The sequence below is a fragment of the Artemia franciscana genome, chromosome 2 (assembly GCF_032884065.1).
Source record: "Artemia franciscana chromosome 2, ASM3288406v1, whole genome shotgun sequence".
Lineage (NCBI taxonomy): Eukaryota > Metazoa > Arthropoda > Branchiopoda > Anostraca > Artemiidae > Artemia > Artemia franciscana.
In genome coordinates, this window is record NC_088864.1 from 18,939,877 (window position 1) to 18,963,539 (window position 23,663).

General features: G+C 35.1%; 1 protein-coding gene across 1 annotated transcript in view; it reads right to left on the reverse strand.

Moving 5' to 3' along the window:
* The window catches only part of LOC136038155 (FERM domain-containing protein 6-like), a 124,300-nt gene that overhangs the window by 37,647 nt on the left and 62,990 nt on the right, over positions 1-23,663 (reverse strand). The window contains exons 5-6 of the mRNA XM_065721205.1: positions 3,480-3,559; positions 1,419-1,605 (exon numbers count right to left, since the gene is read on the reverse strand). Coding sequence (XP_065577277.1) covers positions 1,419-1,605; positions 3,480-3,559 — 267 coding nt within the window. The remainder of the gene's footprint in view (positions 1-1,418; positions 1,606-3,479; positions 3,560-23,663) is intronic.

Sequence of the window (23,663 nt, forward strand, 5' to 3'; positions counted from 1 at the left end):
AGTGGTTTTAAATTCCCTTTAAACCTACTTTAAAGCCCCAAAGGCTCTTGTTTTATAAATTTCTCATGCTCTTTAGTATCAGAAGACCCAAAAAAGAGCCTTTACAGATGATAGCGAGATTTGTATACCTTTTACCTTTCAAAACTGCCCCCAGAGCTTTTCCCCAAGGAGTTTCGTGCCCAAAGACTAGCACATTATATACATTTTAACTTTTTTCTTTTCCACTTGATTTTCCACCGACGTTCTTAGGACTGAATTCTCTACTCAATCGCCCTGCTTCAAAATATGCTCAATTTCCTAAAGAAAATTTCAACAGTTATTTTTTTTTTTAGGTTTTAAAACATACAAAAGCCATTTAGCGATGCATATACCACAAGCGGGCAGAACAATTCAAGCCGAACCAACAGCAACAATAGGCATGCAATTTAAACACAGGATAGCTCTTGATCTGCTTGATTTACCATCCAGCGGTCGCAGACCTTCCATAGAAGCTGAATATGATGGATACTCATCCGGATCCTCAAAAAGTTTCACCGTGGGTAACTGGGTAATTCACTTATAATTGTTATTTACCGGAAACCCATAATCAGCTATTAAATGATCTAGAAAGTGATGGGATTCCTCTCCGGCAAGGACGTATCCAGGATTTTTGTTCGGAGGGGGGAGCAAAAAAACCTGTCAAAAATGTGTTTATATTCATTACGTTTCTACGAGTCGAACCCAACATTTCAGGGGGGGGGGGGGGCAAGCTCGGTATCTCTTGGATACGGCCTCGCTCTCCGGTAAAAAAAAAATAGTAATGTAAATCTGTAAAACAATGGTAAATTTAATTTAAATTTGATGCATATTCCACAATTCGAAAGCGGCATTCCCAAAAGTCCATTTTAATTAAACCGACCTTAAATATTTTGTTGAATTTTTACGCGGTAAACTGGTTAAATCTTTGTGTTCACAAGGGCATTCCCTGAAAATATGGATAAAAAATATAGTTTGATTATCAAACACTATAGAACGTTTTGAAAGAAATTTGACTAAATTAATACTTAAATGTCCTTAAATACATTCCATACAGTTGAGCCAGTGAGCAAACAAGACAAATTCCGGTTAAGCTCAGTAATGCTCACAAAGAAAATACATCGGCTATGGAATAATAAATATCTTTCTTAAAATCCAACTTGACCCAGGGAACCCAATTCTTGGAAGTATAGAGGGCCAAAATGTTTTGGGGGCACATAAATTTGGAAAAGGGCATAAACAGATGGCATATGAAAAGCATAATAAATATAAGACAATCATAAAAATATTGAGATTTCAAAAGAGGATTGACATAAATACCCTCTCTGTGTCCGCTTGTATGTAATACATCTTTTTAATGAATTATAATTAAGAGGAATAAAATAAACTTGAACAGGACTTACCCAGTTGGGTAAGTAGCAATTTAAATCAAAGTATTGCCCACGGTGTTTTTCCTCACTATAATCAGCAACATCTGCTTGAAGGGCTAAAGCGGCGAGCAATAGAAATGTCTCTTCCCCACAAGGTTGACTGTAGTGAACAACGTTCTCCCTCAGTTGAAGATAGAAATGCAAACGTGTAACACGATCCCTGTGCAAAGAAAAACAATATTCTATATTTAGTAATAACAAACATGTGGTGCGTTTTCAATGATAAGTGTTCAGAAAAATCATCTTAAAGTTTTGAGAAGCTAGCAGAATTTTCTCCAGGTTCTAGATTTTTTTCCAGTGCTTTTCTCAAGTAAAGAGGTCGCATATATTGAAACATTCTCCCCCTAGATCTTTTGTATAAAGACCTAGCAAGCCGGCTAGCAGGATTTGCCAACCTTGTCCAGAACCCGATAGACATACAGCATTTCAACATACGAGGTCCGCTTGAAATTTTTACGTTTTACAATTTTTTTCACGTAAGAATTTGGGCCTTCTCGTATGTTTTCTTTTTTTGTAGTTTTCAAATTTGTATTCCCTCTCAAATAAATTCCTACATATGTCTGTTTCAAATATATACTCAATTTATTTTTATTTTTAAATTCTTACCTAAAAATTATTTTTTAATCAAAATGTGAACTAGAAATTCACAAATCCACACAAAAAAGACCCAATATGTCTCAGTCAAAATTGTTAACATAAAATATTACTTCTAACAAATATTTTTATTCAGTTTGGTTTGAACGACAAGTAACTATTTCACTAAGTTTGGTTTCTATGAGAATGCGCAACTCTGTAAGTGATTCTCCTTTGTCTTCTTGCAACAAATTTTTTACTCATTTCTATTTTTAAACAGATTAGCCCCGCGTTCAATAAGGTTGTTGCAATTAATTTGCGTCATTTTTGGCTTCAATAGGCAATAGCATTTATTGAATTGCGCTCACTAGAGCTTATTGAAACCAATAAGATTAATTATTTGCTTATTATGCGTCACGGCTCAATAAGCTGCAATTTGTACTTTTCTAGATAAAAAAAATTCTTGGCAGATTTATCTAGAATCTTCCTCTTAGAATCTTTTAATATATTATATGATAAAATATTTTGTTTTATCAAAAATAAAATATTATATTTAAATAATAAATTTTCATTTATATTAGAACAATTTTTATATAATAGAACCAGCATAGGCGTATAGAGAGGGAAAGTTAGACAGCTAGACTTTGACCTTATTTTAAGAATTTTCAAATTACTTGCGTAAAATTAATTTTGCTGTCCAAAGACATTCAATAGAGCAAAAAAACTGCACTTATTCAAATAAATCATTACAATTAATTATAAAAAGCTATATTGAGCGTGAGGGAGATATTACACAAGCACTGAATGGGTGCACAAGACGGAGCGCTGATTTCCTACCACCTGGTGCACATCTTGGAACGTCACGTGCGCCACAAGTTCCGCCGCACTTGGCACAGTCCCCAACAACGCTTGGCACAGTCCCCAATAACGCTAGGCTCACTCCCCAAAAATACCTGGTACAGTTCCGCCACGCTTGGCACGCGCAACCTGGCTTACACGATTTATAAGAGAGAATGACCCCTCGGTGCAAAGACAGTTCAGTTGCAGTAATTCACGAGGTAGTTGCTACAAAAACAAAATCTTATAGGAGTGAAAAGACCGAAAGAAAGTGTTGCGTTGTTCGATTGTTATTGAAAAAAAATTGTACAAGAAGGGCTTTTATATGGACTAGATAATTACGAGATAAAGATAATTATGACCTCAAAAGCTCGAAATTCAAACTATTCTTTCATTGAGACAAGAAGATATAATACATTTTGAGAAAATAGAAATTTTTTTACTATTTTGAGAAAAGACTGAGATACAGAAACGCAGATTCGACCAATGAATTGATCACGTCTCATTTAATAGGGTGAGTACTATAAATGTAACAGAAAGCTTCACATGCAGTCTTTTGAATTGCCACAGTCAAGTTAATAATCAATGACTTTTAATTGATAAGTAATTTAGTTTATATCTTACCGGAAAAATAGTGGATTGTCAACATAATACTGAACTCTGAAGTGGAACGTCAGAAGGGGATTTCCATGAGCATCCAAACCCTATAAATCAAATAAGAAAAGATTATTCTATCCAAAACTGTTGGAAAGCCTTCTAAGTGTAAAACTGGGATAAAAATTGTACAGAAACTAAGATGCTAACTCAGGTTATTAATCTTCAAGAGTAAAACTTCTTGAATTTTTTTTTCTTTTCAGCAGGCCAGTCAAGAAGATGCCGATATAAACTTAATATGGAGTGAGTCTAATTACTGCCTATTACATTGTTTGATATACAAAGGACAAAAGTGTTGTTTTTGTTCTTTGGGGGGGATATTACTCGGGTGATAGACTTGTGTGAGCACCACCTATCCGCTACCCCACTTCTTATGCAGCATTTGTCGCATTATTTCAGGCTTGTATTTCTCAGCAATATGTTCCAACTGCTCTTTCGGAAGGTCTTGTTACCTGTGTCTTGAAGAAGGGCGAAAACCCAAAGGTTTGTGAATCGTACTGACCAATTACTATCTGCTCTACAATTGGTAAGATTTTTGAGAAGATGATCTTTCAAGAAATAAACACATGGTGCGACCATGGGTACAATCAGTTTTGATTTCGGGAAGGCTTGGGCGTGCAAAACGCACACGCAATTTTTGGCTATTTTAGACCGCTATAGGATGCTGAAAAAGAACCTGTACGTTCGTTTAATCTACATTACAAAGGCGTTTGATTCCATTATCCATTCACGTGCTAATCCTTTTCTATTGAGTAGTGGAATAAACCCTTTTCTCTGATGTCTCTTATGGACTGATATAGTAATGCGTCCATACGGGCGCGGCTGGGTATTCAGCTGAGCAAACCCATCACTATTCGAAAAGGTGTCAAACAAGGCTCTGAGCTTAGTCCAGCTCTTTTCAATAATGCCATCCGAACCGTTACTAAAAATATTTATACATTTCTAATTGAGCCCCATATTGGTTTCAGCCACCTCTCTTACGCAGACGATATCCTTCTACTATCAGATGATCATCAAGTTTTCTAAAATACAGTTAATACAGTATGCTCTTGTCTCAATGAGATTCAGCTTCGAGTCGCCTCTTAAAACTGAGCTTCTCGTCTATGGTTTGTCTCAACAATCTCCCTTTACTATTAATGTTGGTCAAGAAACTATTTCTGCGTCGTCTTCTCTGAATTATTTAGGTCTCTCGTTTGGATCAAATGTTTCAACTACTAAAACACTTACTATCTCAGCGTAGAAAGAAAAGCTTAAAAAATCGTACGGGCTGCTTGCTCGTGTTAAAGGCCACAAAATAACCCTGGGGAGACTTTACAACGCTTTTTTCGCCCCATATGTCTTCTTCCAGGTCACTTTGTGGTGATTTTTCACAATATCTGAGTGGAAGAAAATTATATGTCTATTCTTCCGTCTTTGCAACGCAGTTGCCGCTTTAGACTCGCAACCGGTACATTTTGAGTAGATTTGGGCGTCGTTGATATTTCTTCAAAAGTGGACCAGCTTGTGGACAAGTTCCGTAAGCGTCGAAAAAATATTGTTGACTTTACACCTAACTGTATATCTTAATTGTGTTCTATATCTTGATTGTTTTTTTTTGTGAGTTTGTTCTTGTTTATTGTTTCCAATTTAATTTTTCTTTACTTTTTGTACTCATATAAGTCCATTTCATGTATGTATTAAATTTAAAAAAAAGCAAGTTCTTTAACTGAAAGTAAGAAGCGACATTAAAACTCAAAACGAGCAGAAATTGTACCGTATATGAAAGGGACTGTCCCCTCCTCAAACTTTAGCGTAAAGAGCAGGGCGTTAAGGAGGGCCGTTTTTTCCTATATTTGAGTCAAGAGGGGGGGGGGGGGGTACTATAATTAGTTTTTCCCCCGAGCGCCACCAACCCTAGAAACTGTTCTAAGTGTATTTCACATGTTCCAACAAATTCTAAAAGAATAAAAGCTTAAGAATTGTTCGATTACTTTAGAAGACGAAAAAATACTAATTTTTGATGGTCGTCTTCCAACAAGGAGAATCCTGAATATTACGTCAGGTTTATCCAACCTGTGTGAAAATTGCCATGGATTCCCTCTACTCTTTCAGCTGCATTTTTTTTTTTACGGTTGAGCGACTCTAAAAGGAATCTCATAAATTCCGTTTAAACAAAAATGTAATGGTAAATAAAAGATGAACAACGACCGGTTTAATATGGATGACAGGATTTCTACAAATCATGAGAGAATAGCAGCCATTTTATCAGATACAAATATATAAATCAACTGTCATAGATATAGAAAACAAGCTTTGTGGTTACCCACATATCTATGATACAAGTAATATATAACAGTAAGAATAATTCCTGTTCAAGGCCGTATCTAGGGAGAGGGGTACCCCGTTCGACCCCCCCCGCCCTCCTCGAATTTTATTTCAACTTGCAAAGAGTAATAAAAGTGTATGTAAACAAATTTTTGATGCGTTTTACGGGTTTTTTTTTATTCTCCCCTCGAACAAAAATCCTAGATACGCCCTAGTTCCTGTTCATAAGATGTTTTATGGCTAGAATTACGGTACTTACTATTTTCACCATAAACTAATTATAAAACTAGCCAAAACAACTGGCGAACGACAAGCAAAAAAAAAAAAATTGTCAGATCATTTGATTGACTGGGAGTTATAAACACTAACGAATCATATATGCCGTTTTTGAATTGGCAACTGCCAGTTCTCCAAATACCTAACTCTCCCACGAATTAACCCAGTGATTACAAAAATCTCAACCCAGTCATATAAATATATATATATATATATATATATATATATATATATATATATATATATATATATATATATATATATATATATATATATATATATATATATATATATATATATATATATATATAATATATAAATATATATATATATATATATATATATATATATATATATATATATGTATATATATATATATATATATATATATATATATATATATATATATATATATATATATATATATATATATATATATATATATATATATATATATATATATATATATATAGAAGTTTGCGAAAATTCGTTAAGAGCCTTAATTTTAGAAGAATAAAAAATTATGTGAGTGACGTAATTTTTATATACATCAGTATTGCAATGAGGTTGTCACACTTGTCATGCGTATCTTGAAAAATTGAAGATTTTCATGCAGGAAAAGTTTACATTAAATTGTTTCAATTGTTAGGATTAAGTTAAATTGTTTCAATTAAATTGTTGAACTAGCTTGAATAATCAAATAACTTCGAACAAAAGTTATGTTAATTTTTCCTTTTAAATTATGTTAAATCAAAATAAGAAATAGTTAAAATAAATTAGAAAATTTAAATTATCTTAATTATTTTTATTTTGAATTATGTTAAAATATTTTAAATTTAATTATTTTTTATGTTAAACTATGTTAAATCTAACAGTTATGTTAAAGTTATGTTTATACGTAGGCTACATAATTTTCTTTGCTAAGTGATTTTCTTGGTCACTCAATAAAACCGTAGTTTTTTCGAGCAAATTACCTAAAAAATGGAGTTATATGTTAAATAAATTGCAAATTACTTTTATTACCTCAGGCATTTACCGTGAAATTTGTGCCGCAAAGGACCACGGAAATATTGCAATGTGATCATTGCTGTATAAGATTTATTAATTTAATTTATATAAAATATTTTGCCGTTTTTTATGCATATAGCAATTATGCTGCCAAATAGCACCGACAACAAAGACATGCCGGCATAAGCAGAGAAAAAGTTCTAGAATTCTCGACCGCAATCCATCATTAGTTACGTAAGAATGACATTAATCATGAAGAGGATTTTGTATTCTTATTTTTGTATATCAAGTCTGCTCTTCTTATGGAAAGTTTTGAACGGTAGTTCAAATTGTAGACTTGCGTCATCCATCCAAAATCAGAATGAGCTACGCATATAGACCTACATACGAAAAAATAACATCATTTTAGTAAACTTCAATTATGAATTAATAACAGGAAAAATTTCACTAGTTTCTGGCACGTAGGCTACACGGGGAGGGGCCTTCGGCCCCCCCCCAAAAAAAAAATGTGAAATGTTTGATTTCCCCATGGTTCCTTGCGATTTCTGGCAAAAGTATGACATTTATTAAGAATCTAGATACAGGTGTGACGCCTTTTTTTTGGATTTTACAGCATTCAATTATCCGGTCAAGCCATTGCCCAATTATTAACTCATTTTCTGTCTAACTTTTTACCCTCTTTGAAGTAATTAGCGATTGTAGTGTTATTTTTTTCGTAAGGAGAATTTGCTTTCCACAGCAAAATAGAATTACCCTTGATATTAGGGTGTTTACCCCCCCCCCCCTTTTCAGGATAAAGTACAGCTTTCAACGGATCAATTTTGGAAACTATCATTTTCATTAAAATAAACGTTTTCGCAATAGAAGAACTACCCCCCACAGCACCCATATTACACTGTTAACCTAAAATTTCCATTTCAGTGGGATATAATAGATTAATCACTGGCTCTAAATTGCTATAAACATAACCTGAGCATAAAACGTACTTTTGAGGCTTCAGTCTTCTTCCCCCCATCCACTACAATACTACAGACAAAAGTTAATCTGTATTTTCTGATGTACGGGCTTTTTGCATTTATTTAGCTACTAAATAAAAAATTGCTACTTTATATCTACTATTGTGAAGGTTTTGCCCCCCCCCCCCGAAAAAAAATTCCTGCGTACGTGCCTGACTAGTTTACAGACGCTTACTTACAAACTCGAAAAAGAGTTGTCTTGAAGTTTTGTCGGTGCTTGTGCATTATCAAGTGCAAGCTCAAGAATTTGGATCTAGATAAGACAATAACCGGTTTCTTCGTTAGTTTCTTTCAGCTTAGCATGAGACAAACAAAGACAAGAGACAGAATAGATGGGAAATATATAATTTGGGCTATATATTTGCACATTAGGGAGAGGGTGGGGGAAAAGTATTAGATAGTGTGAAGTTAGAAAACAATTCTTACTTCATAATATGCAAAAAAATGTACCATACACATTTTACATACAAAACCGCTATACTTTACCCCCAACCCCTAATGTACAAACTATGTAGCCGAAATGTGTTTCTAAAGTATTATATTTTCATCATATTTTTGTATATTTCATTAAAACTGATCAAACTTCATTTTTCGAGTGTGTACCGAATAATGCATGAGTATCGTTTTGTCTACTTCAATAATTGAAACACAAACGGCAAACAGTTTATGGCAAATCCAACTCAAAATCACAAAATATGTACACGATGTAGTCTTTGATTTTGGATGACAGCCACTTTTATATGTCTTCTTTCAATCGCTCATTTGCACAAAGTTACACACACCTGGCATTAGAGTTATCCAAGTTCGGGAGGTGTCACTATTTTGAAAGGAGGTAGGCCTAAGAAGTTGAGGGCGTCCTCCCTGGCCCAATATGGGCTACGCTCACTTCTAAAGTGTAATCCCAAAATTTCAAGAATTAGCAGTCATTGGTCTGCACCTTGCTAAATATTACCTAACATCAGTTGTTACCACATTGTTACCATTGGTACAATGGAGGTTCTGGTCTTTCCTGTGCCCTGGGCAAAATCTTGATTAGTGCCCCCTCCCTGTCCCCTACAAAATATATAGGCCAAATATAAAAAATCATTTATTTATAGTTATTTTTTTCAATTAATTATCTAATTATTATAGATAATTTAAATTTTTAATAAGAATTACTTAGTTTTTTTATCAATAATTTATAAATTATTTTCATTTATTACTGCACCCTTTACTTTTATTTAATAAAAATAAAATAAAAAATTGTAAAGTTGTTATAACCGTTCCATTATTTATTTGAAATTTGGTGCCGCCAAAATTTCTGCGCCCTTAAACCAATAGTTCGTATTTGTTATAAGTCTCTTTCTCTAACAGACATTTGAGAAATTCGAAGGATAGGCTCTACCCCCCCCCCCCTGAAAAAATCAATCTTCATATCTACATTTTTCTTAGCTTTGAGGAATTTGGAATTCGGTGCACGACCAAGACAAGGACTAAATACGGTCGGCTTTTCCTGCATTTGGACATTGCATTTGGTCTACACTCGCACCTAAAGTCTTGTCCCCGCCCCCATTTCATTGCGTGAGCTGACTTGCGCAGGTCCTCGCATCACAATCATATATCAATTAGTCTGATAAAATATTGACCGCTTGTTTTTTTTTTTATGATTATTCGCCAAGCCGAAGGGTTCCTGTCTCTTAGAAATGTAGCCTACATCAGGTGACGCGTGCCAATTGTGGTGGAACTGTGCGGCACACTTAGCATTTCGAGATGTAGGCCTACACCAGGTGACGGGAAGTCAGCACCCCCCCCCCCAATGTCAAGCAAAACTAGAAGTGCCGCAAAAGCAAACCCTAAATATCCGTAATTTTGACAGGCGATAGTAAGTGTTCTGACATTGACATGCAGATCTCTTTCATTTTATAACATTATTAGCTTCTACTCTTACCACTCGTAATCACGGATGAGGTGGCAACAACTATCCCACCCTAATCCCCTTTTAAGAACCTTCTGAAAAGAGGCGTCTTCCCGCCCTAACCGTCCCACCCGCAAAATTGATCCATTAAGCATCACTCCCTTGCAAGAATCTTAATCCTGCAAAGTTCTGTCCATTATCCTTATTCAAGTCATTTGAATCAGATATTAGATTTTGTGCAACTCAGGTAATTTCTACATTTTTCTGGTTGGCTTTTTACCCAACCAAATCGTAAAACACAAAATTAATTCTTCAGACATGAGGTCGTTTACTGCAGATACCAAGACAAGACGTTTGCATTTTTCCGAGCGCACTACTATATAATCAATAAATTTTTATGAAGGCAGGGCTTGTAAGATGCTTTAAAATTACTCTTGGAAGATAGTAATGGGAAAAAAGTAGTCAAACTGCTTCGGGTTTTCGCCTTCATTATAAATCGTAGACTTACACCAAAGCGTAACTAAATTTTTTTCTGAAATACAAATTCAGAATTACATAGATTGCCATGTAATCTTAAAAACAAACTTTCATTGAATATTTTTCATGTGTCTGAATATCATGGTAAGCCATTTACGGTTTGAACCAACGTACAAATAAAAAAAAAAGTTTTTTTGCTGAAAGTAAACAAACTGAAAGTTTTTTTTTTAACACCGCTCTTTACGCTAAAGTTTAACTCTTTCTCTCAACTCCACTTCTTTAAAACAGTAAAAAACTTTAGCGTAAAGAGCGGGGCTTTGAGGAGGGAACAGCCCTTTTCATATACGGAGTAATTTCTGTTCGTTTTAAGTTTTAATGTCGCTTCTTACTTTCAGTTATAAAAAACTTGTTTTTTTATTTAATTTATGAGCGTTTTTGAATAAATGCATGTTTGATTTTGGCTCTTCGCACATGAATAATTAAAACGAAAATTGCATATTAGTTTATTTCTTGGCTAAATGGCTTTCTCATAATTTTGATCGGACAATTTTGAGAAAAAAGGAGCGGGGGAGTAGGCCTAGTTACCCTCGAATTTTTTGTTTATTTAAAAAGACAACTAGAACTTTTAATTTTTTACGAACGTTTTTACCAGTAAAAATATACGTAACTTACGTAACGAACTTATATATTCGTATGTTTTATTACGTATATGAGGGGGTTCACCTCGTCAATACCTCGCTCTTTATACTGAAGCTTAAATTTTGTCCCAATTCCTTAAGAATTACCCCTGAATCACAAAGGTCGTGGAACAAATAGTTAAAATTAATAATATTACTTTAGCGTAAAGAGCAAGGTATTAGGAGGAGGTGAAACCCTCATATGCGTAATAATTTCTGTTCGTTTTAATTTTTAACCCTGCTCCTCACTTTCAGTTGAAAAAACTTTTTCATATTTATTTTTTCATTGTTTTTTTTAATGCTAAAAAATCCTCCGCCCCCTTCATGAAAATTTTCTTCCACCATGGAAAGTTCCCCCCGCATAAATCCCTCCCCTCCCCCGAACCAAAAAATCCCCCTGAAAGCGTCTGTACACTTACCAATAACCATTACAATATGTAAACACTGGTCAAAGTTTGTAACTTGAGCGCAGGAGGTGTCCTCCAATTTTTTCGGTCACTTAAAAAGGCCACTAGAACTTTTATTTTCCGTTAAAATGAGCTCTTTCGCGACATTCTAGGACCACTGCGTCGATACTATCACCCCTGGGGAAAAAGAATAAACACGCATCCGTGATCTATCTTGTGGCAAAAAATACAAAATTTCACATTTTTGTAGATAGGAGCTTGAAACTTCTACTGTAAGGTTCTCTGATACGCTAACTCTGATGGCGTGATTTTCGTTAAGATTCAATGACTTTTAAGGGGTATTCTCCCCTATTTTATAAAATTAGGCAAATTTTCTCAGGCTCGTAACTTTTGATGGGTAAGTCTAAACTTGGTGAAACTTATATATTTAAAATCAGCACTAAATGTCATTCTCTTGATGTAGCTATTGTAATAAAAATTCCGTTTTTAGAGTTTCGGTTACTATTGAGTTGGGTGGCTCCTTATTACAATTCGTTACAACGAACCGTTTGATATTTATGAACTTCAATAGCAAAAAAATGTTCCCGGATATACAGAAGAACAACTCCCAGGAAAAACATTCAAAAGGTTCGTTTTGTTTAGGAAAAATCCAATTATATTAATAATTAGCAGTGGCGTAGCTAGAGGGGGGCAAGGCGGAACGGCTGTCCCCAGCCTCTGAGAGGGCACCAATCTAAGAACTTTTCCGTCAATATTATAATCTTATATTTGTTTATATTATGGTAGTGATGGTGGGGGTGGTGTTGGGGGGGGAGAACCAATATTGTCCCTGGGCGATGAAAACATTAGCTGTCGCTCTGGTGATAAGGGTCAAATTCTATAAACTTATTCAGGTAGCCATTGGAAAAAGGACACGGACACACATTTCCAATATTGGGGAGAAATCTCCATCTGGAACACCTTTCAAGTACAAAGTACAATGAAAATAAAACCAGCAAAGGTTTCCTTTGAAGGCGGTGCAGTTATTGTTTGGAAACAAAAAGGTGCTAGTGTTTGAATTTTCACGGAAGGAAGCATGGTCAAACTAGACTTATTAAGTTTACTTATTTATTTTCACGATTCAGCGTGGCAACATTGATGAATATGTTTTACTGCCCCAAAATCTTTACAGTTTTGTAATAACCCCGAGAATAATCTTAGAAAATCACGGTTTTCTGGTATGAATAGACAAGAAATGGGCAACTGCAAAAAGAGAAAAAAAAGCTTTCATTTTGATGTTCTCAGTACTTTAGCTTTAACATGAAATGTTACCGAAATATTTTTTTCAGAAAAATAATGCATTTTCTTAAAAATAAAATACATTACACGGATAGATTAATGTGGGCTTTGAAAATAATCTTTAAACTTCCGAATTCAAAAATTCAAAGGGTGAATTTTACGCTTTTTTTAAGCACAATAATCTACTAAGATTAATTTAAAAGAGAAATGCAATCCGAAGGTGAATTGGATACATAAGGTTATGTGCTCTTTAAATGTGTCATACCTAGGCTTAATGGCACGTTTCCTGTCTAATGTGTCGTTTGACACCCAAATTGACCAAAACGTAAAACTATAACCAAACCATAACCATACCATATAACCAAATCATAAAATATATTCAAACCATATAACCTCTATAACCAAACCATAAAATATATTCAAATTGTTAAATCTGATCCAATATTAAAACGGCACTACTACCACTACTAACAACTTACTGCAGTACCAAGCCGTCTGAGGCCAACACAGCTACAAACGCTCCTTCTCCATCCCAATCTATTCAAAGCATCTCTCTTTACAACCTCGCAAGTAGTTCCTCTTTCCCTGACTGTGTAGATAAGCAACCAATCCATCGTGTCTTATTTCAACCCACTTATTTCATGTCAATCTTATGGGACTCTATTCTATTGTTGGCAACCAATTTAGTCAAAAGATAAGAGAAAAATTTTGAAATTACGACATTTGATCGCCTACTCATCAATTCATTTGTCTCATTAAAATAAACATTGCAACCCAGGGTATTTGGGTTAGTTACTCACAAGTGGTATACCAATCTAATTAGAGCACGCCTGTTGTGAAGCACATCCACGTTTTAAATAAAACATCGGGAAATAATTTCGCTTTTAAGTTATCAAATTGCAGCTTTGTTCTATAAAGAGGGAACAAGCCGAAAGACCATAGCCACACATTGAAAAAAACATCCTTTGAAACCACATCATAGAAAGTTATGGGATTGGATCTTCTTTCAACTAATCCTACCGTGAAGTAGAAAAAATTATAGTAAAAAGATGTTAGTTGATAATCCGATAAGAAGTGCTAAAATAAACCGGGGAGATTTAGGGAGGGGGCCCCCTGCATATGTCACTGGGTGAGATAATACGATCCTGACCTTTTAAGAGTCTGTGTATTTACTGCCATTTTGATGATGCCACCTTTCTTTAGGTATAACATGAAATTGGAGTGCTACTTTCAGCTATTTTTATTAATAAGTAACTTTCAAACTTGGGAGCTGGGAACAAACTGATTGTCATTTCAAGGAAGTTATTGATGAGATAAGATAATACCCGTAGAATAGAAAATATAATTTTTTTTTACCAGAGAGGAACACTAGCATTTTTGCATGTAATCTAATTTTTAGCGGGGATAAAGAGTTTCTGATGATAAAAAAAAACAACTAAGAACACAGTTATATAATTCAACTTTCGAAAATTTGATGTCGAAATGCATCTACCATACCTCAAACCATAAAATTTGATAATAGGGACAAAGTTAACGCTAGTATTGACCCTAAATTGGTGGACAGATGGTTTCTACCAAAGGAAAGAAAAAACGAGGCCATAAGATCCAAATAGCCCAATCTGTCCGTATTTCATCCTGTTTTCCTCCGATGTTTCTTGGGATGTCTTGAAGACAATTCTCAGCGTTTCTCCTCTACCCTATTACCTATAAACAACGTCATAAGCAAGTATATAGAAAAGGTAAGACACTTTCTTGTAGTGTAGGCTACTTGGTAGTTTTAGGGTCGACCACCAGCACTAAATATTTTGTGCATGATGCCCATCTCTCCTCAAAAGTATTTCGCGGCATTTAAAACAAATCATTAATTCAGTACAGAATTCAGTGGCACTATTCAAAAAAAAATCTGCGACCAATGGTTCCAACACCCTTATTTAGTTTAGACACTACTTAGTGCAATAGCATACTAATCCCGAATTAGTAATTCCTAAAGTTGGGTAATAATAGCCAATTAGACGGAAAAACTTGAAAAATCTAATAAATAAAATTGCAGATAAGCTCAAGTGTAGATTAACCAGTTCGACGCTGAGCTAGCTCATCAAATTTTATTATAAAATAAAAAAAAATGAATATGGGATGGGGTAGGCTAACATGAACCAATTCCAGGATATTTTAAAAAATACAAAGCGGGTCAATCATAGACCTAGATATTAGTCCCCCAAAAATACTTCTTATAATAAGGTATACCTCCGATTAAGATTTTTTTTTTCGAAACATTTTACTATACACCCCCAAGGTCATTAGGGATCAATAGAACTTCTAAAGCAAAAAGGGGGGGGTAAGAACCCCGCCCCAAATTACATGAGTAAAATGGCTTCAAAATTCCAATAGCATTTGTTAAGCACAGACGCAGGATTTTATTGTGAGGGGGGCACAATTTCGTAATTGGCGAATAACAGAAAATGTAGTAAGTTTAAAAAAAGTCGTACAAATTAAGAGCTCTGGGAGGGGGAGGATTCTCTTTCCTACTAACGTACCTGCTACACTTCCCTTAAAGCATTTAATAAAAAAAAAATTCAGTTTTAATCTGACAAGAACATCTTCGAGCACTTTTGACAATATTCCTTAAAATAGGAAACCCCTCCAAACCATAAACCCTGAAGGAATTTGGAGATGTTGCCTAATAAAATACGATTAAAAATACCTTTCTTTTTTCTTTTCGTAATTTATTCATCTGCAAGCAAGGGCCAATCTGGTCGCTAAGCTTGACAAAGCAGTTGGCAAAAACTATATGTCATTAGCAATCATTTTGTGAGACCAGCAGTGAAATAAACGGTCTTTCATTAGGAACATCATTTGAAGGGGCGGGAAAGGGAAGACCTTGCCCTGTGCTTGCTTTCAAAATGATGAACACAGGCATGAGAATCATAATTTTCGCGTGAATTGGACATTGCCCTGTGCTTGCTTTCAAAATGATGAACACAGCCTTGAGAATCATAATTTTCCCGTGAAGTGGAAGGTTTCGGGACATACCTCACGTTTCGATGACTCAAAGCCTTGATGTTCCTCCCTTAAAGGTCGTTTAGACAAAATTAAAAAAGAAACAGAAATCAAAATTTTTGGCTAATTTTTATGTTCGGAGGGAAATATATACAACACTGAGGTGAGAACCATTTTCAGGTATTTATAGTCGATTCTGTAACGGCACAGTTATAGATAGTTTATTCTGACAACCAAGTAAAGCAATACTAGTCCTTGAGCTGACATTATTACATTCCACAAACTTTTTAGAGCTAATCCAGGTAGTATTTTCTAGTTTTCACCTATTAATTGGCAAATCATAAATAATCTAATCTACATTTTGAAAATTTAATACTGCAATTTCTATACATAAAATTCAGTCACAAAAAAGATATTGTTAGCAAAAGCATAAATATGTACAAAGCAATATTACTTAAACACCCAATAAAACAAAACCTGCTTATAAGACAAACCTAAAGGAAAGTAAGCCTCTACCCACTGTACCCATTATAGATAACGCCATTAAAAGTATGCAAGATACCTGAGGGTAGGACAAAATCTAAATATCTCGGGTCTGGCTACCGGAGTTACGCAGCAGGTACATTGCAACGGAGCCATAAATTGTTTTACGCTTAAATGAGCAAAAAGCTTAGGCAACAAAACACCGTGGATAGTCAGCCAAGCCAGTATTGTGACACAGATATATATTTAACATGGTAGGCTTTTTGTGGCTGATAGAAGCAGCAGGGAGATTCGCTTGAATTAATTAGAAAGAAAGAAAAAACGATTCTCTGAAGCAAGTTGTAATTTGTGGACATCAGACTATTTATCAAGTCTTCAATATGATAAACATACATAACAGATATTCTATTCACGTACAATAAATATTCCTGCAGAAGGGCACGTACACAGGCAGTGGCGTCAATAAAAAAATATAGGGAGGAGGTATGGGCGAGGGTCTGTTCTTTATATTTTTGGTACTAGTGTATTATTCAGTATACACCCGAAAGGTGAAGTTAGGTTAATCCTAATGAAATATACCAAAATATTATGAAAATTTAATACAAAATGGAATATAATATAATATATATATATATATATATATATATATATATATATATATATATATATATATATATATATATATATATATATATATATAGGTCCAAAGGACCTTCAACCCTGAAAATCTGAATGTCCTTTTAACAGCTTAACACCTAAAAATGTGATACATTTTTTTTCAAATTATAAATATTAGGTTTTTTAAAACGTGATCTAGTTACTTGTCTATTATCCCGAACACACTCGAGAAGTAAAGTTAGACTAATCATAATGTAATATACCAAAATCTGATGAAAATATAATGCTTTAGTAACACAATTATGGAAACTACAGCAGAGAATTATGGAAAGCAGGCCGCCCAGAACGCAATACATGGAATACCTAACCTAACAAACTCTAACTATACTATCCTAAATATATTAAATAACTACATTAATATATTAAATAACTATATTAACAAACCTAACTATATTAAATATTTGGTGCTTACATGTTATAGTGACCACACCAAAGACGCAAGATTAAGTTAATCCTAATGAAATACCAATATATGATGAAAATATAATACTCTAGTAACAAAATTACAAAAAATACAACAGAGAATTATGGAAAGTAGGCCGCCCAGGATGCATCATATTAAATATCTATAAATATATACCTAACAAATATATACCTAAAATATATACCTAACAAAGTCTATAAATTAGATATTTAATTAGAATATACCTGCATAGTAGTTTATCTCATTGAGACTAAGCTAATTATTCCGAATGCAGACAGAGAAACCGGTTTCACGCAGATCATGAACTTGAGGATGGTCGGGATAATAAACAAGTATCGAAATTTATTTCAATCCGATAAAAGGAACTGCAATAATATCTTAGTCATCCATTGGAACTCAGGACCTAGGACTACCCTCTCTATATAAAATCGATTTAACTTTTGTACTTTTGTCAACTATAGGTCCTGATTACTACAAATATTTTATTAAATACAGATGTTCCTGATATCATAGCCACATCCAGGGGGATTACGTGGTTTAACCCCCCTCCCCCCACCAGCCAGCCAAAATTATTCCTCCTAACTCGCATAAAAGTAACAAAAATACACGTAAACCTATTTTTGCAAATGTAAACCCATAGAATCTTTGATAATCCCTCATCTTTTTTGCATCCCCTTTCCCAAAATTTTTCTGTAAACCCCTCCCAAGGACAAAAAATCTGGCATACGACCCTGCCTGATATGTTATGGTGTGCGGAGGTATTTAGAATAGGAGGTAGATTATAAAGGCTTGACAACTACTCTGCCATCATATGTAAAGCTATTTTCCCAGATATTAACTTAAAAAGAGTTTTCAAAGAAAAAGTAAAGAACCATGTTAAATCCTAAGACGAGTAGAAATAAAGTCATTTATTAAAAGAAACAGAAATTACTATAAATAAATCAACAGAACCCAAAACGAAAATGGCATAAAATGAATAACCACGTCAATCATAGAGAGAGCAGATATCGCTTTAGATAAATAAATGAACCCTAAAATGAACAGACATTAAAATGGGTAATGAAGCTAAATTTTAAACGAAAATTTACCTCAAATCGGAGTAAGTCTGCAGCGTCACTTCTGTTTACTAAAAACCATTTGTATTTCAAGCTGTTTTTTATTTTCCATAGCATCAACCGAAGGCAACAATAAATGTTATTCCAAGGCTGATCAAGGTTTACAAATAAGAATGGTGCTACCCTCTTCCTTCTCGGACACTCTAAACGACTTGAGTGCCACTTGTATTTAATTGAAAACTACGTGCACTTCGTACAGTGTGGTTTATTTATCAAAACATGCACAAAAAATATAACCATCTTCATAATCAAGATTACAGGAAAGAACACGTGAAAGTAGAAAGATAATTTAATAGCGTTTTGAGAGCATGGTAGCCTACCACATTTTGTCTTTAGGATTATCTCTTTACTTGGACGTGACTTGATTCTCATTCCCGTAGGGGGCCTATGGCGCAAAAGTATTTAGGTGGATCGGAGAAAACATTTTTAACCACTCCCCCAACACAAAATCTAGGTCTCTTTGCCCTCCCCACCCCACAGCCTGAAATTTTCAACTGCGGCCCCCAAGCCGTAGCCGAGACACTGCATATATGCTATTTCAACGGCCTGGATACACACATGACATTTCGATTTACATCTTCGCCCTCCCCCAAATCAAAATTTGATGTCCATCTGACCCTTCCCCGAAATCTCACAGGAAGTTTCCTTTCGACCACCCCTCCCCAACTATTCCCCAAACATTGCAGATCATGATGAAGCAGCAGCTGCAACTTAGTAAAAATAAATTGAAAAATCTGTTGCACATATCGTCTTTTGATTTACTTACGTAATAGTGTCATTTCCAGAGTATATCCTTGGGAAATTAGGAGAATCTTGGCCTAGCAAACGATCTCTCAAAGCTTTTGGCTGATCGGATGACCAAGGCCAAACATGGTCACCCTTTTTACTGTAATGTACCTGAGCAATGGGTAGTTTACGTAACTTAAGGTCATTGCCCCTAGGGCTAGGGGGAGATGCCGACCAAAGAGGGGTGGTCATTAGGTCATTGTTTTTGAAACAAAATGACTATCTCTAAATTTGGATCAGATATCATGGGGGCCGGGTGGCAGAAAGAGGCACAAGAGGGAAGCTGGTCCCCCTGCAATCACTTGCGGTCCTTAAAAAGGGCACTAGAACTGTCCATCCCGAATCCACTGAATCCACTCTCAAGCTTCAAAGATCACTGGTCCCACCAACTGTTTTTTAGGTTCTTGGCCAAAAGGCAACTGCCGTAAAATCATACACACCCAGTAGAATCAAAAAGCTATATCGGTTTCCTACAAATTGTCATGCGATTTGGGCTTTTCTGGGTCAAGAAATCAACACAAGGTTGACTTGTCCACTCACAATACTATCCTTTCAAATAAAAGCGTCATCTGATACTTAGTGCATTTTAAACAAGGACGCTATCAGGGGGGGGGGGGGGTTAGTCCCACTCCAGGACCTGTACAGGAATCTATTTCACTGGATACTGTGGCAAACATCACGAGGAGGGGAACCTTGTCCCTTATACATTTGGAAAAACACTTCATGTATCTTCATTTAAAAAAAAACACACGAAAACACCTCCCTCTCGACACTTCTCTACATCAGGAGACACTAGCTGGAAATGGGCACTTCAAAGCGAAAGAAGTAGATTGGTTTCTTATATTTGTGACGCAATTTTCATTTTCTGTGTTGAAGAATCCAGACAAGGTAGACCTTGCCCAATTTATAGGAAGGATTTTAACATTTCAGGGAGCTGTAAACTCTAAGTTAAAACAAATCGTCAAACCACATGTAAAGTTAAAACGGCAACGTGAAAAGAGGAACCAAATATACATGCATTTTGCATCGCCAAAATATACAATATGAGACCAGACACCCCCACCACCCCCAAAAGCAAAATAGGAATGTCTCCAATTTAAACAATTTTATTTCTGGAAAGGTCCTCGCATACTTCCTGCGGAGTTTGCTCCCTCCTCCTGATCTTCTATTGCTGCGAATATTTTTTTTCAGTAAAAATCTTCAAGTATGTATACAAAAAAAAAGGTTGTAACAAGAACTAATACAAAACATAATTAAAAGTAGCCTATAAATCATATTTACTGGTTTTCAACCGCGCCCCAAAAAAGAAAAATCTCTAATTTAGATTATAGCCTTTTCGGATGTTCCCATTCTCTGCTACCAAACGCTCTCAGATATACCCCAAAGCATTCAAAACCAGATGCGAGGCGTAAATTCCTAAGCTCGGAAATGGCATCTGATAATCCAGCATTCAACCACAACCATAAATTGGAAAGACGGCAATTATTGGATAAATGATCACAACTTGGAGACATGGGTAGTCTTTGAGACAATCTGTCTGTTCCAAATCAAAAGGCACTTAATAGCAAAAAGAAGCTTCGACAAAAATTTGCATTTTTCACAGAAACTGGAAATATATTGCGTTTTGATTCAAGAAAAATTGAAAAGGAGACACTTAGATTTTTACCAGAAAATATTGAAGAATAAAGAGTCCTACCAAGCGCATATCCATGATTTTCGTTCAGGGCAGGGGGCGGGGGGGGGGTACACAAAACTTAAAAACCCATCCTAATTAGTTTATATATATTTTTGTTGCGTTTTTACGAGTCGAAAAACATTTAGAGGAGGGATTCAAACCCAGTACCCCCCCTGTAAACGGCCGTGTCTCCTGCGGTAAAAATGGTCCAACTTGGAACAGACTGCAACGCAAATGACTTTTGCAAAAAAACGTTCAGAAACGCTGGTCATTTTCACTCCAAGAAGTTTTTTTTAGCAGAATTGCGAGGACTTGAAAAATACCAACATTTTACTTCATTTCATGACTTTTTTTATGTTGATGCCACACCTAAACAGGCTTCGTGCACCATAATCTACAAGTACAACTTCTTTAGGGACCAATTTTTCTTGGAATCTAATAGGTTCTGTGGCCCATCGAATTATTTCAGAGACAATTAGGCCCACTATTACTTTAACAGAAGATTGGCTAAAGCTTGAGACTTTAGCCAAAGATTGGCTAAAGCTTTAAGATTAACGTGTTTTCCAGCTACAAAAAAAGGGGTTTGCATGAATTTAACATATTCCTGAGAAGTTGTCCATAAGGTAAGAGGCAATTAAAATTTGTCATGGGAAGAATCCCTCACAATAAGTTGTGCAGACATAGACCTTAACGTCCAGAATAAGATGGTTAGGCTAAAATAAGAACATTCAAGGGCAACTATAGGGCGAATGTCTTCTACAGCCCTTCCCTTTTAGAAGACCAAAACATAAACTAAATGCAAAATCACGAAACATTTGAAAACAATATGATCCTTTTCTTACAAAAAATATCAGATCTGGAGAAAACGCTAGCCCCTCCACAATTGAAACTTTTGCGGCCAATCTTGAGGATGCTATTTATTGTTCTTACAAAACTTTCAGGCTTTTCTCTGAAAATTTCGCAAAAGGGGAAGGTTAAATTCTTCACATCAGTCAACAAATCCGCAACACAGGACATTTTCCCAATAAATTGGCGTTGACAATAGTGCCCAACTTTTTGTGACCCGCCGTGTGACGAAAGGGGAATGTCACTACCCATGCTGTCAGCTTGTTATTTATCTTACAACCCCCCAGGAATGCACGTGGAGGTCAAAAGTCTAGCACCCAGTCAAAGTTCAGCATTAATATGCATTCCGATGGAATGTAAAACAGGTGGCTCGCTTTGGAAAAATCACTATCTGAGCTCTAGAACAAAGAGGGTTTCGTAACTTCCAACAAGAAAAATACATAGATTTTGTTTCAATAATAAGAGGGTGACATTGTTATATCATTGAGTCTTAAAAGGTAACCACTGACATATGGAGTTGCCAAAAATTGTACTATAAAATACATCCATTGAAAGGGTTAGAGGCAAGCACATGTAGGCAACTGTTCCAGGACTTAATTTCGGAAAAAAGGGCAACAAAAATAGACAAATATGAAAAGATGCAGGAAATCACGCGGAAATAAAAAAAAAAAAAAAACACAAATTTCACAAGAAGGAATAATTAAGGAGCTTACTTCCGTAAGCTTCGTCCAAATCAAAGCAGTAGTTTTAAAATATGCAGAGAAGGAATATCTCTGTTACAATCCTCAGACCTAATTGTCACTGTCAAATTTTTTAACTACCCCATTTCATTTGAGGCTACGTCAATGTATAGGGAAAGGATGTTGATGATATCCCAGGATAACTTAGAACTTTCACCCACCTTACCTATGGAAAATACAATCAAAACCTTTTGGCAAATCCCCTGATCCTATCAAGAATCCCTGATTATAACCCGTCACCCTATTCCCCCTTATCATTTTTTTTAGTCTTGGGCACAAATATGGCCGGTAATATTAGTAATAGCAGCAGACTAGTTTAAGTAGTAGAACCTTGAAAATCCATGAAACAACAATTATTACAATAATAACCTTGTAGACACAACGATTTGATAGCTAAATGAACAGTATATCGTCGGCGATTTAACAAAAGATCTGAAATAATGTTATTTCTGTGTTGTTTTTTCTATAGTCTATTGTTAATTGGAGTAGATGTTTTATGTCTATACTAAGAGTAAAAACAAAGAAAATTTTCCCTCCATGGTGTGCTTTTCTTTTTTCCTATTTTTGAAAGATCTTTTCAAATTTATAGATTTTTTATGCTTACAGAGTGCAGCATTTTTATCCCCCCCCCCCTACTTTCGACTAGACTTCTTTTCATCTTTCTTTCACTTTATTTCCAAAGATTAAGTAAATTACCCAGCACCAAGAAATAATAAAAAAAAGATATATTACAGATGCAAGAAGGGCTTGTCATTTTCATCAATAGTAGGTCTAATCCCGCAATGTGCAGAAAAAGATACTTCACGCCACTGGACAACTATCATCATCAAAATTTGTTCAAGGAAAAAAGTAAATTTCTTGGAAATCAACTAGTGCATAATAACTGAAACTGAACTATTGGTTGTTAATAAAATAATGTCAAAATTGTAGCTATAGGCCTATTTAACAAGTTTCAAGAGAATCTGAATGAAAAAAAAAAAAAAATCCGCCACCCTGATAGCCATCCCAATGACAAGAAATAGTAAGGTATCTCCTTTCCTTTTACAGTGCGTATGCCAGAGGCACTAATTATG